This window comes from Labrus bergylta, chromosome 13 (assembly GCF_963930695.1).
Source record: "Labrus bergylta chromosome 13, fLabBer1.1, whole genome shotgun sequence".
NCBI lineage: Eukaryota > Metazoa > Chordata > Actinopteri > Labriformes > Labridae > Labrus > Labrus bergylta.
In genome coordinates this window covers 27610936-27626847 of record NC_089207.1, presented here as the reverse complement: position 1 = coordinate 27626847, position 15912 = coordinate 27610936, and the positions used below count along the sequence as shown (strand labels likewise).

At 38.5% G+C, this 15912-nt stretch overlaps 1 protein-coding gene across 2 annotated transcripts in view; it reads right to left on the bottom strand.

Annotated features, from left to right (window-relative positions):
- Window positions 1-15912, bottom strand: part of ubr3 (ubiquitin protein ligase E3 component n-recognin 3) — a 39963-nt gene that overhangs the window by 3063 nt on the left and 20988 nt on the right. For both annotated transcript variants that reach the window (XM_065962139.1, XM_020651463.3), the window contains 8 exons: window positions 14669-14805; window positions 10707-10792; window positions 7583-7688; window positions 5671-5771; window positions 4617-4741; window positions 1382-1489; window positions 1043-1168; window positions 674-853 (listed from right to left, as the gene is read on the bottom strand). In XM_065962139.1, coding sequence (XP_065818211.1) covers window positions 674-853; window positions 1043-1168; window positions 1382-1489; window positions 4617-4741; window positions 5671-5771; window positions 7583-7688; window positions 10707-10792; window positions 14669-14805 — 969 coding nt within the window. The remainder of the gene's footprint in view (window positions 1-673; window positions 854-1042; window positions 1169-1381; window positions 1490-4616; window positions 4742-5670; window positions 5772-7582; window positions 7689-10706; window positions 10793-14668; window positions 14806-15912) is intronic.

Here is a 15912-nt window from a genome sequence, read left to right as displayed (position 1 = left end):
ATAAATCAACAATCGGCTAATTTTTTTTTTAGTCGTCCCTGTCTCACAGATGTTATAAAAAATGATGTCCCAGGTTAGGTATCAGCAACGTAAATTAACATTCAAGACACTCCATGTTTTTCACCAAATGATGTATAACATCCAAGGTTGCTGCAGCAGTGAATGACGAGGGCATAAGACACATGGTTAGTTATGCAGTCCCTCTCCTTAGAGACACTATCAGCAATGGACCTCGTCAAGCAAGGTTGAAAGCAATTTCCAAGTGTCAATATCTCCTCCAGTTACATAAATCGTTTACAGGACATCAAGTTCAAAAGACACGGTTTGAATGTTTAATTGCTTTTTTTTTTGTTTAATTGAAAGTTTTTTAACTTTTTTTTTTTTTTTTTACTGGGAGCACAGAAAAGCTTCTCAAGAAGATGTTTTCAGAAATCATGCTGCATGCTGAAATCCACTGAGAATTAGCTTTCATTTGTCGAAGAGGAAGAACTGCTGTTATCATTGTGAAATGTAAGGTAAGCTAAAATTCAGCGGGTACCAATAATATCATATCTGAGCAGATTTTTTTGGAAATAGAGTATTAAGATAAGAATATAGATAAAAAATACTGCACATTATTTTAAATAAAGTTATTTATAAATGTTGTCCTCTTGTCTGACATTCATTATCATACCAGTGATTGCTCCGCTTGCATCTGGGAGAGCCCTGTGACCTCAGCACACCACTGTATCACCAATTCAAAAGCGCTGACTGCCCACGTCAGACATGAGGCACTGTGCACGATGTTTGAAGGCTGAGGAGCAGAGGGTAAGAGCCCCAAACACACAGCCAGGGACGAGAACTCCTCTTCCTCCTAATAAACAAGAAAAAAAACACCTTGTGAGGTTTGATTTCATTTACACAAGTGTTTAATTTAATAGTTATAGCTTGTAATCTTTGGTCTAAAAATGTGGTCACAAGAAAAAAATGTAATTTTTGCTGCAAAGACACAAGGGAAATGTAGTGTTTCTGCAGGTAGGTTGTCATATAAAATAAAACATACAAGGCAACCAGTCAGGTTGTCTCCATAGAGATGATGCTGCAGAAGGCAGGAGAGGCGGAGGAAGGGCAAGCAGAACTGCTGGAGGCTGAATTCGATCGACTGTGGGGACCACACACTGGAGATGAGCTGGAGAGGGGAAAACAATGGTAACACTTGATCAATAACAGCTCACTGATAATACTGTGATGTATATCTCCCCAGGAGATTAGTAAGATATCAGAGCACGGTCTCTCAGGGTAATGGCCGATTCATGTTGAAAAGAAAATGAAAAAGGGCAGAGAGCACCATCCTGAAGGCAGTTATGTTCTGAAGTGCTAAACAGTGGTTTTAGTGCCTCACCATCGATGTTTCCTCTGTGTTCACCTTGTAGACACTCTTGTCCTGAGAGAGCTCGCTGATAACGTGACTGAGAAGCACTTCAAATGATTTCTCGGCATTTGCAGCATTCTGTGGAGGAAAAGTGGAAATGTTAAGAATATGTAATGATAATAAAAATGCAAGATTTTCCCTTTGATCCAGTATTTAATATCCTCTGACACTCAGCAGACACAAGCTTAAATCTTTTATTCCCTGTCTGGGCTCAAGGGGAAAACATTTTACCTTGACTTTTTTAAAATATTTTTTTTACCCGATTTAAAAAATATTTTTTTCTGTATTGTTGCAGTCTCTACCAATGACTTTAAATACTGATTTCTAAAATCTTGACTTTATTGATGAGAGATCATTGTTATGACCTCCAACCAATAAAGCTTTATAAAGAAATAGGGATAATCTGCAGTCTCATTTAGCCCTCTTATTTTTAGTCATGTGTAGACTCAATGCCAGATATAACTGCACACAGTATCACTGCTAATAAACATCTATCACACAGCTCCACTGGTTTTATGTTTAAAAATAGCAATGTAACATTTTCATTTGTTGCCTCTATGAACAGAAAATAAACAAACATGAGGTTGTTTAATGCGCTGTTTGGCCTTAACAGCTTCAGACTGAGATTTCTGACTCTTGCCCACATTTGTTGTTTGTGTTCTGTATTCACCATTTTGACGACCTACAGAAGTATAACAGACCAGACAGAAAGAAAAAAAAACAGCACTTTTTCCCAAAGAACAAAACCCCCACATCCAATCAAAATAAAGAGAGAAACTGGCAAACATTTGTAAATGTTAAAATTAGAGAAGCACTGGTAGGGAAAATGAGGGCCAACGTCGATACTGATGTTTGACTATTTGGATGATTGCCGATTCCAATGTTTGTTTCATGACTTCTTTTAGTGTAAAACTCCACAATGCCACCATTATCTCTCATGTTTGACAATGAAAACAAGTCAGAGTTTGTTCCACAGGTGACTTCATCTGCCCAATAAAAAAACTCTTCTCTGAATCAGAAGTTAGGTGTACTAGATGCCAGCAGTAAATTTATTTAGTACAACAAATAAACATCGACTGCTGACTTGGGTTCATGCCACATGATTTGTTGATGTGCCGATGTTTGTTAACAGGGCCGATAACGACAGATACCGATGTTGAACCAAAGCATCGGTGCATCCCTAGTTAAAACAGCTACAGACAGTTAGCTCAGTTGGTTAGAGAGTGGTGCTAATAATGCAAAGATCAGCCTTTCCCAAACTTAAGACTGCCACGGCCCGCTTTGAAATACAAAATTACTCCGGGGCCCATTATAAAAAAAAAAACATGATATTATGGCAGGAGAGACACGAAAGTTTACTAAACATTTTGTCCATGAATAGTCATGACACGCCTTACTAATCACTCAAAGGGTTGACTCATGGTAAATCATCATTATTGTGATATTTATTTTATTTTTAGACTGGGTGGAGGGCTTTTAGCGGCCCACCTGCAGTACCCACACGGACCACCAGGTAGCCGTGGCCCACACTTTGGGAAGCACTGGCATAGATCATTGGTTTAATTCCCATTCAATAATCATATACCCCACTGACATGAACTGTAATGTTTTTGTTTGCTAGAGAGTCTGTTTGTATTGTTTGATTGATTTTTCAAATGAGAAATAATAAATGCTAAAATAAATAAAAAAAGAATGCTACAAACATACTGAATGTTGTAAGAAAAAACACTCTTTCATATGCAACACTCTTGCATATATCATGAATTTTTGTGACAAACAATAAGGTAACTGCTCCTAACTGTCAGCAGCAGGTCTAATGCATTAATCACTACTCATTGTGTTGAGGGGCAAAAAAAACAAAAAACAATCATAGCTAACTGTTGGATGTGATTCTACAAGTGTCTTAAAATCAAGAAGGCTCAAGCTCTCTCACTTGATATCCTCTTCTTTGGTGGAAACACGGTCTATAATAAAGTATAGCTCCTGCATGTGCTTAATTACCATGTTCAACTGAGACATGTAGCTCTGAAAGCCTTAGCATATGACTCACATTACTCTCTTATAAAAACCAAGGTCATGGTGTTATTAGATCTATTTTCAGTTGTCTCGTGTTTGAATGCCACATATCAGAATTTATAACGCAGATCAGAATGCTTCACTTGAGCCCCTCCCTCGTCCCCCTCCTCCTCCTCCGTATAAATGATGCTGCCCCATAGAATATAAAGACTTATGCAGATACAGAGGAAGACAACTGTTCTTTCTGCACGTTATACAATCTGATAAAGAGTATAGACATTACTGAATGTGTGTTCTGATAAAAAAATTCAACTGGTTTGCCTCGTATTTTATATAGAGGAAAAAAGCTGCAAGCATTTATCAAGCTGAAGGTGGTGGAATATAAAACAGCGGTCTTATCTCGTCTGCTGTCCTTTGTCATAGATTTATAGGCGAGGATTTTCTACTCCATGGATTTCCTTCCTCTGGGCTCTGATCTTTGTTCAGACGGCATCTATTTTAACAACTTCAATTAAATTACCTTGATTTTATTTCACCTAATATGGATGCCATCCTCAATGTGGATTTGAAATCCATCTTAACTGCAAGAGGCAGCCGAGAGAGAGCCTGGACTACAGTTCATGACAGTATAGTAAGAAGATACTCATCCACCAAAGCAGTATGGATGGAATCACCCTGAAGGGGTGGGTTCAGCTATTTGTCTTTGGACATTCAAGCCAGCCACTCACACTAATACAGATTTAATAGACTGAAGATAGATAGCCAATTAATGCAACAGACTCTCCAGCAATCACACTTCTCTTCTAATGAAGATCGATACTGTCGGCTGTGGGAATCATGGGAATGAAACTAGAAAGGGTTCTATTCATCTCAATAATAAGTAATACACGTAATGATTGACTGTGTAGACCAGTTCTGAGGAACAATCAGAAGATACAATCATGGGATACAATGAGATGTTTAATGTCTCTTATTATTACATTCTTCAGAAGGGGAACTCAGAGCAACAAAAAAACAGTTAAATCCTGCAGCAACAAAGGCTTTTGTTCTGTGACACTGGGCTATTACAGTTTACGACCACGACCACTTCTTTGTGACCAATTCAGGAGATTAGTACCAGCCAAGATATATGTTTGACACTGGCATTTGATTATCAATGCTATGACAAGCTTCCTAATGTGACTTTTACCTTCTTGAGTGCTCCAGATGTGCACCAGGCCTGTCTTTCTTCTGGGCTGAACTTGGATGAAATTGCAGCCAGAGCCTGTGTGTACTGCAGGTTGTACAGCATCTTCACCACACATGTGAAGTGCTCTGCATAGGGAGAAAGAAAGACCAAAGGAAACATAAAATTAACTCACAGATTCATTACATTACATCAATCTTCTTTATTCTCCTGCCTTAGAGAAATCATTTTTGAAGAAGTGGTTTTGCTTTGGCTTTATAATTTGGTTTCTCAGATCGACATGGAGAGCTTCATTGAGCAGTGTGCAGGGTAATTAGCAGAGCACGTCAAGTGGAAAATATAGGCGCAAGGAAATTTAAGTTTGGTGTAAGGAAAAAACAAAGAGTGCAATTTGTTTTCCTCTGCAGCAAAAGACTGCTGACAGCTCCACTGTCCTGGTCACTGTGAAGAGTGTCAGTGGACACAATTCAAGAGGTAGAACTAAAAGAAAAGGAAGCAATCACTTTATATCAATTCAGTTAAAAAGGAGCCCTCAAGAAGCAATCATGCCTCACCTGTTGTTCTTTAAAAAAAAAAAACACCACAACCTTGAAATAACCCTGCACATAAAGAAAAACTGAATTTCAAACATTAGGGATATCTAAGTATGATTGTTTCAATAAGAAGCTATTATCAAGACATCTACTTTTACGAAATGCTCCCGCCAGTTGCCGTCCTTATTCAGTCATTTGTGACCAATGACATGCCCCCTTTCAAACATGACTTCAATGTGTTGGGCCATGTCTCTAGGTGTTTTGTTTTTACTGAGGACTTAAGATGGAGGAGATGCAGCAACAAGCCACATATGAAGGGCACGGTAAGGAAGTGCAGCCCTCCCATCACCAGGGTCATGGTCTCTCTGAACCTCACAGCCAAATAACAGCAAGTGGAGCACAGATAAGAGATGTGAAATGTTCCTTTGCAGCACTCAGACCTGATTACTGCTGATAATGGGGCTGTCCTTATGGAGCTCCCTACTCTCTCATAAAGTGCTGTGCTGCAGACGTAGAAGGCGTACCTTTTCGCAGAGGCTGAGGCATTGTTAGCACAAAGATGATAAGGAGTGATGGGACATCTCGAAACAGCATAGGTACCTCAGGCCTCTCATCGTCAAAGACACTGGAACATGATGGAAAAACATAAAAAAGGATTTATATAGTTATCAACCAATACCAAAGGATTTATATAGTTATCAACCAATACCAATGGATTTATATAGTTATCAACCAATACCAAAGACTTCAAACAAATGGTGAAATACAGGAAAGACAGACTTAAATACAATCTACACATACACTCAATCAAGTTAAATTTAACATGTTGGTCCCAAGTCTACTATCCCTCCTTGATCTTTCCTGCCCACTACATGAAAATAAAAAAATCACAGAGAACGCTTCACACCACATGTCAACAACAACTAAATGTCCTGTCAATGCTTGTGGATGACAAACTATAAATGAAGTACAAAAATCAATTCAATGATGCAGCCAATGCAAAACGGATTAAGTGTATCCACTGTGGCATCACTTGCTCTTATACTGGTTATTAAAACTTCAACAGCAGAGACTCTTTGAAATAAGACAGTGGTGGACCTGCAAAAAAAGAATAAATCCCTCTTCTTTTTTACTATCTTAACATTTTTATATTTCTGCTGTCTATGTTTTCAAAATGTTGACCAGCATTTCCTCTTTCCATCAATGTCTCATCATGTTTGAATAAAGCCATAGGGAACATTTGCCAAATTGAGTAAAAAAAGAAAACATTTTTATCATTTTGAAAAAGGCAGCAATATTTCAGAATGAATGTCTGAAAAGGATAATAAATAGAAGTATGAGTGCAAAGGTCCTGTTGTATAAATTTATTTAACAAATACATGGCTTAAAAGGCCCATTCCTTGAACATCCTTAATGCAGCCCTAGTTACACATTCATATTATGTGCCATCTCCATTTAAATGTCTTCTCTTCTGTTGACAATTCAGAGAGGTTCCAATCTCCTCTCTGCTCTTGAAAGGCCTCGGGGCTTTTCATTGAGGGGGAACTGCACTTAAAGAATAATACCTTCCATTACCAAAGCACTCACCAGTTAATTCCACTGTGCATCGAAGGAAAGCTTTAGAGGATCGAGATTTCGACCCTGCATGGACCTGTGCATACAAACTATATTTACGAAGAACTGTAAAATCTTCATACATTCCGCTTGATCTAAAAGACCTGCAAGAGCAATGTTGTGCATCAGCACAGAAAGATCTCTCTCTGTCCTATTTAACTTGTTTAGGTTGACTGCCTTAGGGCGTCAATGACAGTCCTCCCTCCCCAAACCTTAACAGAGTATTTTTAAACACCAAATGGCTCCTCTGAGAATACTTTATGCCTGTGAGCACTTTAATCGTAACAAGTGTAAAAGCTGTCTTCCAACACTAACAGGGAGGAAAGGTTGTTCAAGCTCATCATGTTAAGGTCTGCCATTAGCTTCTCTTAATGTTTGCCTGGGTTTTTGGACTAAAATGCTAACACACGTGCTCATAACAATAGTAGCCATGTCCAATGTATCATGTTGAATACACATTTTCTGTTGACGTCAGGTGGACACAGCTCAGAGTTAAGATGCTCGTACAGTGTTGGTGCAGTGCAGTTTTTTCCAAGTATAGTGAATTTGACGGGGCCATTTGCTCTTTGTAGAGTGCCCAGTAATTTGCCAGATGCAGCAATTATTGGTATCTATGGAAACCACGCATGGTCCCTTTTCAGTTTTTAGCTCCTCTTTGTGTGGAGAAAAAAAAAAGCTGTTGGGGGCAGGAGGAAATGGTGGCGTTTATAGAGAGGACAAAGTGGCGCTTTGATTGCATGTTTATGTGAGGGAGGAAAGTACAGACGTGAGGGGGGGTTATAGATTTATTCTTAGAGGGGGTACTTAAAGGAAGTCACTCACTCTGCCTCTCTGCTTTGTGCGACCTGAGTCAGCTTAGTCCAGGGGTTGTAGGCTGAATCAATGCTGTACAGGCGCATGTGCATGGCCAGCACATGGAACAGCTGATCTGAAAGAGGGAGAACAAAAAGCATACTATTGTTAAGTTTTAGACAAGGTCTGACAGGGAAAAAAAACAGCAACAGTGTGTTTATCTCAGCGTCTGTTGTAACACCCAAGCAGCAACCCGCACAGATCAAATGATGAGAGCGGTTGACTTGAACTGACTGCCAGCTAATGGTTTGGCTCGGACAAAACCAGGCCAGGCCTGATGGATACATGGCGGTGCTCGATAGCCTTGAGCAATTCTTTGGTCAGGTCACACCTGTTCGCTGTGAAACTAATGGAACATGAAGACAGACCCCCCCCCACCCCCTGCAAACACACAATCTTTTATGGACACACTAGCTTGTAATAGCAGTTTATGGCTTCCATTGTCTTTGTTCTAAACAGACCTGTTACAAGTGCTCAATTTATGACATTGCAGCAAACCTGGACAAAAGGCGGGAGGTTGACCCGCTCATTTGAGATGTTAGGTAACATATTCCAAAGTGAATAAAAGTCCTTGTCTGTCCTACTAGTGTAGAAATAAATTAACCCACTTATTCAGATCATGAACTCAATCCATGTCCCCTTAATGCCAGAAATATAAAAATTGCATAAGAGGGACAGATTTAAAATTACATATGAAAAGTGTGAACACAACAACCTTGTGTATAACCTAAACCTTTTCCAATGAGCAACACTAATCCTATTTGGTTTTGTTTGACAAAGATTATGATGCTATAATGCAGCAAAGTGCCTTAAATAATGAGCTCTGCATTTTCACTTCTGCTATACTTAGAGCAACACTGCCCTCCACAGGCAAAAAAAAAGCATAGCACAAAGAAACCTCAGTCCTTCTATGAATCCCATTTGTCTTATCCAAATCTTGTTTACCTAGAAATGAAAGGGAAGGAAGACAGGTGAATGAGGGAAAAAAAGACAGATGAATTAAACCAGGCTTTAAGTTGTTTCTTGGTGTTGGTATAAAAAAGAAAGATGCATGCAGTTGGACATATACTATTAGGTCAGGTACAAGCCAATATGACATGGCAAATGGCTTTACAGAGGACTACTTGTTTGGTTTGTTTCTTTATTTTAGTCTGTTACACCTTGAGGCAGGCATCTTATCGCTGTGGTTAGACTGTAAAACACAGTTCTACATAGATATTCCTAGAACACTGTTATTTTAGAGCAGCTGAAATATCATTGTCCATAGACTGCTAAATGTTTTCAGAGCTGACATTTGTCTGTCAAAGAAGTTAAAGAACACCTGTTAATGTAAATATAATATATGACCCCATCTGTGGAACAATGAACCACCGTGCATACAAATACTTTAATGTATTTTACTTTTAACAGTATATACAGTCTGTGAAAATAATATGTGTATTCTCTGTGAATAGTGGACTATAGTAAGGCCGATTCGGCTGTCAAAACTCTCCAGCAAGAACTGCAAGTCTGTAAAACTATTCATCATTGTGTGCCTTTAAACTCCCAGAACAGTAACAGCCACATAGTCCCTTAGATTAATTTCAAATATATACAGTTAAATAAACCAAGGACATAGTCTTTACTTCATTTAGCCCGTTTCAAGGGAATTGCAGGCAGTTTGTCACTGTGGTCCATCGTATCCTCATCACTTGAACACAGGAAGTGTCTCCTAGGAAACAGGCTTAGGGACCCCAAGAGTTTTTACAGTTGGCAGACGTCTGCCATTTTCCTTCAAAGCCATTAGCCTAAGAAGAAGGAACACTAATGTACTGCAACTGAGTAAATTTGGCTGTCAGCACAGCTACATGGTTAATGTAGCTCAAAAATGGCAAACCTCCAGTGTGAAATCTCTTTTCAGCCACTCAAGGATGACAGGCCATTTTACTGCAGCACACACAGCTTTGACAGAATAATTAAACCAACAGAAAACAGAAGGGGGAGTTTGAACAACAGACTCCAGCTTTATATACAATTTTTATTTTAAAATCCCATTCTTTAAAAGTGATTAAAATTGAAGATACTGTCAGTAATTAATACAAAGAACATGGTGGTGGATAATTCAACGTTTTCTCTTGCCCTTTTAAGCTGTGACACAATCAACTAAACCAGCACTTAACCCATTTGTCTGCTTCATTAAGTCTGCCTGCTCCCAACAGCTCACATGGGACATCATGTATCCCGGCCTGCCATTTCTAATCGACTGTGTCTTTGTTTTTCTTTCTTTTAACGGTTCCACTGTAACACAGAAAATGGGTCTGGTCTCAAGTCAGACACTTCATTACACAGGTCCTCAGGTACTGATGTACAGCTTGCTTCATCAAGAGATGTCACTGTAGTTGTCGAGTTAAACATCAAAAGAGATCTGACATAGGTACTTGCAATTTCATCAAATAGCAGTGAAAACACAGCAGGTCATTAAAAGAGTTAGGGTAGGCAATTTCATCCAGAAGTAGTTCTTGTTTTGATTGTTAAAATTCTGTATACATCCTGGTAGTTATACATGAATCCAAGACCGGAAAAAAATCCATTCTGTCAACAGGAGAGTTTTATGGCAGTGTCAATAAATGCATCAAACTACCTCTCTGTCATTTTAGTGCCACTTGATAATTAGCTTTAGGGTGTGGAAGATTGTCTTCATGAATAATGAGAGCATGGGCAGAGTGTCCACAGGTATGTCATCTCCCTGACTGACATTGTTGTACTCATCTGGGTGGTTCTTCTCGAGCAGTAGGCTGTGCATTTTAATGTTTGACTGGGGTCCCATTTGCTTTTTATTTTTTTATTTAATGCCTTTAAAACCAAGCTAATCCCTGCTAGTTTCCCCAAAGTTGATCAACATTAAAAAAATTAATTCAGGATAAGTCAAAATAGATGTATTTTATAATTCAGCACAGTTTTGACTTGATGCCAACAAATACTAATTGAAATGTCCCAAAGATACAGTGATATCATGTTATCTGTTCTTCCCTTGACATGAAAATCTCAAACTTTAAGAGAAACTGTATTTTAAGATATCAAAAAAAAAAAAAAAGGAGAAGGCTTAGGTACTCACTGAGACATGAGCGTTTGGCAGCAGCACTGGCTCCTCCAGAGCACAAGTTTCCTCCTCGATGCACAAGCTCCAGCTCCAGGTTTGTTCTGAGGAGACAGAACCATGATGATCAGTTTAAAGAAAAGAAAAGAAAAAAGCAGGTTGATACATTTCAAGAAGTGCATATGCAAAAAACACATCCAAATAAATAACCCTACCATGATTGTAAAAACATAACCCTCTAAATTATAAAGGGGCTTACATTAAATACAATGTTAGGTATTATCATATCTATATTAAATATTATTATCAATAAATTACCCTCAAATCATTCACCATATCATAATTTACCCTCAAAGGACAAACACCCAGTTTAGGACAGTCAAGACTCTAAAGACTCTAAACCACAGACAGAAACCAAAGACATGTAAGAGGACGAAAGGAGATTCAAATGTGGATTTCAGGTAGTCGGCTTGTGATTAGTCAACAGGTCTTGGGTTACCGTCATGGCTTCCATCTTGTGGTGGTCTAATCAATCCCAATCAAATTACCGTATCCTACATCCTGTTTTAATTCAATTGTGTTCATGTTAAAAACTTTTCAGTTGCTTAAATGCGACAGTAACAGGTGACAGGTACTCGCTTTATACTGCTTCACTTTTTACATCACTTTTATTTTGAGTCACTTATGTCCACTTAATTTCTTCACCACAGCTTACATCTAGATAGAATCATATCATACACACTGAATCAAAGGAACCTGGCATGTATAAATCAAAACACATCATATAACCTTCACAGCCAATTGTTTTTTAGTTGAGAATTACTTCAGAAAGCGGCACTGATGGCCTAGCGGTGGGGTCGTGCCCCATGTAAGGGGGCTATAGTCCGGGTTCAAGTCTGACCTGTGGCTCCTTACAAGTACGTTACTCCCCACTCTCTCTTTCCCTGACTTCCTACTCTATCTACTATCCTATCACATAAAGGCCTTAAAGCCAAAAATAAATCTTAAAGTAAAACAATAAAGATATTAACGCTGAATTTAGCAGTTGGCATGTGCTTATTATAATCACTTATTACATAATAGATCATGCAAAATTAGCATGATATTTGTAATATTTATATCAGCAGTATGAAAGCACCTCAGTGATTGATCCCCTTCAACATGACATACCTGCTGCTATCACTGAAGGTAAGCGAGAATAGAAGTTATTTGTCATGTTTGCAGGCACCATAGGGGGTGGGGTCATTGATACAAAAGTGATCGTATTTAAGATTTGTTTCGGGTGGTTGTGGTATAAATGTCGTGGTATCATCATATTTTGGTTTTAACAGCCTCTCTACCACTAGATCAGAAAGAAGAAAGATGCCGCCTACTCACGCCATTTAGCTGTTTAATGTCCTGTTTTGAAGAAGCAATTCCATATCAAGTAAATGACAGCTATCAAAGACAGATTTTGCACTCGCTCAACCATTAGCATAAAAGCTGTTTGCAACCACAGCTCATGCATAATCCACAATGTGTGTTACCCATGCATAAACAAACACATTTTATCCTTGAATTTTAATTTCCCAATAATAAAAAAAATAAAATAAAGCAAAACCGCTCACTAAGTGCATAGATGGTGGAAACAGATAGGTATCACTAAAATAAGACTGATCAAGGCCTATTTTTATTCTGCCACTGGCCATTTCCTTCCATGGGCCAGGGTGGGGGCAAATCCTCGGGTTTACTGGGAGAAAAAGCAATTTCACATAGATAATGCAGCCACGGTGAAGCTCCATCTGGCTTTTGCTGATAAGAGTGCCCCTGTGACAAAGGAATTTTCCACTCCTCAGGCAATTTGCGCTGTTCATTGAACTTCAGAGAGCCAACAGGCTTCCCAGACACACTCAGGGGATCCTTCTGTTCAGGGTGGAGGCTGAGAGAACCGAGGCACTGGGTGGGCAAAAGGTCTCGGTGGTTACGCTGCAGGAAGGGCAGTGTTTTTTAGAATGAGAGTAGGATAACGTTCAAGATTTAGTGGTGAACTGGACAACGTTCATTACTCTAACCTGTGGTTGTTGAGAAGATACAAATGAGAATGACCAATGAGGGATTTCATTGTTTTGATTATGTTCTGGCATTTTTACTGAGTGATAGGTGGCAAAATTAAGATTTCTTTTTTTTGTTATGGTTTATTTTTGGGGTCTTTAATGCCTTAATTTTTTACAGATAGTGGATAGAGTCAGAAATCGGGTAGAGAGAGAGAGAGAGAGTGGGGAATGACATGCGGGAAAGGTGCCACAGGTCGGATTCAAACCCGGGCCGGGTTAAAGGCTGATAAGTTAAAGGAACTATATGATGCACCATTTAAAGACCAGTGGAAAGACCAGTGGAAAGACAAGAATGATATCCATACTTTGTCAGATCTAACAAGTAAAGATAGAGGAAGGCTCAATACCTTACTGAGGCCTAAAGTGACAAACCTGCTAATGCTGCTTCAGAAAGTCACTCTGCTTGCTATACCTCCAGACAAGTATGAAGAAAACAAATCAACAAATCCTTCACAGCTCCCTGAAGAAATTTGAAGAAGAAAAAAAAGTAAAGCAATCTATATGTTTGGAGCAAGTATTTTGCTACAGCTGCAATATTGAACTTCAGTTCAATTTGGAGGAGTTTTTGGAGAAAAACTTGTACAAACCTACTGTGACACAGTGTTCTTTTTGCATGGACCATCATTGTTATTCAAGCTGAGGAGCTGACATTATCAGAGAGCAAAAGAACAGAGTGGCATTTATCTCACTGATCTTAAAAGTCAGTGGTGTGTGCATGTTAGTAAAGCTGTGTGATGTGATGCAGAAAGAGGTTCATCAAGTTGGAGGACAGAAGACACTGAAAGACAGAGAGTCACCTCCTAGATTCACAACCGACATGTGTCTAAATCCAGGATTATTCTCTATATAATGAACCAAGGAGCATAAACGTAATTCATTAATGCCAATTCTTCTTTATAGGATATTTAATGGACAAGATCCAGCCCATTCACACTGCCTAGTGGCTCCACATAAAAGGACATCAAATTAAATGTATCAACCCATAATATCATAACCAAGTTATTCAGGTACTTTGTTTAGCTCGCTAGCAGTGAGCTAAACAAAGCAAAATGCCTTTTGCTGCAGCCAAGTCCCCCAGCTTCGTCTTTGGTATCCTGAACCATATCAAATATATTTTAAAAGTAAAGATGCACCGTTTGCACTTTCTCTGGCCCATTCCGACATTTTGAAGGCCTGTCCTGTCAAAACCCATTTTTGCTGACTCTGATTTTCTGTCTTTGAAGAAATATAATTGACAGCAAAAATAACTTTTAGAAAGTGTTCTCTGGTGGAAATTCAATGTAATGTTTATAATAAAACACTGACTGTTGCTTTCCTTACCTTGGTTTCTGATTTTTCCGAAACAGAGATTACAAGACAGCTGATTTACAATGCATGTGCGTTTTAAATGCATGTACTTCATATGGACTCCTTCGTAAAGGGCATCAACTAACTCCAAACTAAAAGTTGCTGATTCATTTTTTTTCCAGCAGAGTACCTCAGACTCTCATCATTCATTCAAAATCAACCAGCCCCAAAGCCAGAGGTCTGTCCAACTTAATACTAACCGTCTATCATGCTTGGAGACTGTCTGTGAAAATCACAAACTTAATCCAAAAAAGACACATGCAGTCCCTCCTATGACCTCTCCAGAAACTGCATTCCAGACTCTGAGATATGCCACAGGACTGTAGCTTCCCTTACTACTAGCTTTGCCTGGGTGTTGTTTTTGCAATAAGTTAGGACCTGTAGGACATCCTTCAGGAAATCAACAAATCTAAACAGGGTTTTTTTTTTTTCTTTGGAGATCATGCCAGAATGCTATTTCCTTCGTCAACACAGCTAAACAATATATAATGATCCCTATTAAGGAGGGTTTCATGAGCTGAATCCCTTTAAACTGCTCACCTTGCCACTGAGTACATGAAGAGGAAATCATTGTCAGGAGAGCCAGGGTTCTTGCCGTAGTCCATGTATTTCTTCTGGGTGGTATTCTTGATGTCCTTAATAACCAATTCCATCTCTTTACTCAAGTTTGATTCAGTCTTTAAAAGAAGGGAAAACAGAAGTCAAAGTTATTTCTGGCATGAACTTTGAGAAGCCAAATAAACGGAGAAAAACATTTTAAACAGAAAGTCACTCAAAATGTGTCACAAAATTACACAATTTGTTGTTAGTTATATCCATAACCTCCTTATATTGACTAACTGACCGAGAAATCAGCAGAATACTTCTAACACATTTAATAATTCAAAAATGTTTTCAATAAAAAAACATAAATTATTTTGTTAATCAGCTACAAGCCAGGTGAGACAGTGGGACTTGTCATGATATAGTTACAGTAGATAATATTTGTCTTTTTCTTTTTTTTAATAACTCTCCATCTGCAATTTAGACTGCAGATTGTGATGGAAATATATCTCGTTAATAGCTAAAATGACCCAATTTAAAATCAATCAGCATTAAAGATCTTAAAGAATGCAAAGCAGAAATTAATATTAAATCAAGCCTTCACTGTGGTTCAAATACACCGTTACAAAAGCCATGAACATGGTTATAATACCACTCGTGGATTTGTAATAACTAGGGCCAAACATGTTAACATACAATTGTACTAACTTTTTAAACTGTGTTCAAAAAAATCTTGCAGAATAAATAAAGGTGTTAAGTAAATGAAACATAAATCATTCAGCCAAACATTATAATATAACATCCATCCATGCAGATCGTCAGGTGAGTTATAATAATAATAATAATAAATTTATTTATAAAGCGCTTTAAATCAAAGTGCTGTACAAAGCAATACAGTTAAAATACGGGAACAAAACATACAGAGAAATCATGACTCATACTGAACAGGAAACAGATGGGTCTTTAACTTTGCTTTAAAAACCTCAACAGAACAAGCCTGCCTAATGGCCATAGGTAACCTGTTCCAAAGTGTCGGTGCACGGAGAGCACCGATGACTGATGACAGTACCAATGACTGCCTGATCACGCTGTGAGAGCCTAGAAACAGTATCAAATAATAGTCTGGAGTTGACAGAATTGTTCCAATTGTGTCTCTGAATTGTCAGATTTGTCCAAATGTCTGTTTCATTTGTAAAACTTTTGGACCCCTATTGGAGTAAGCTCATTGGTTAATTTTTTTT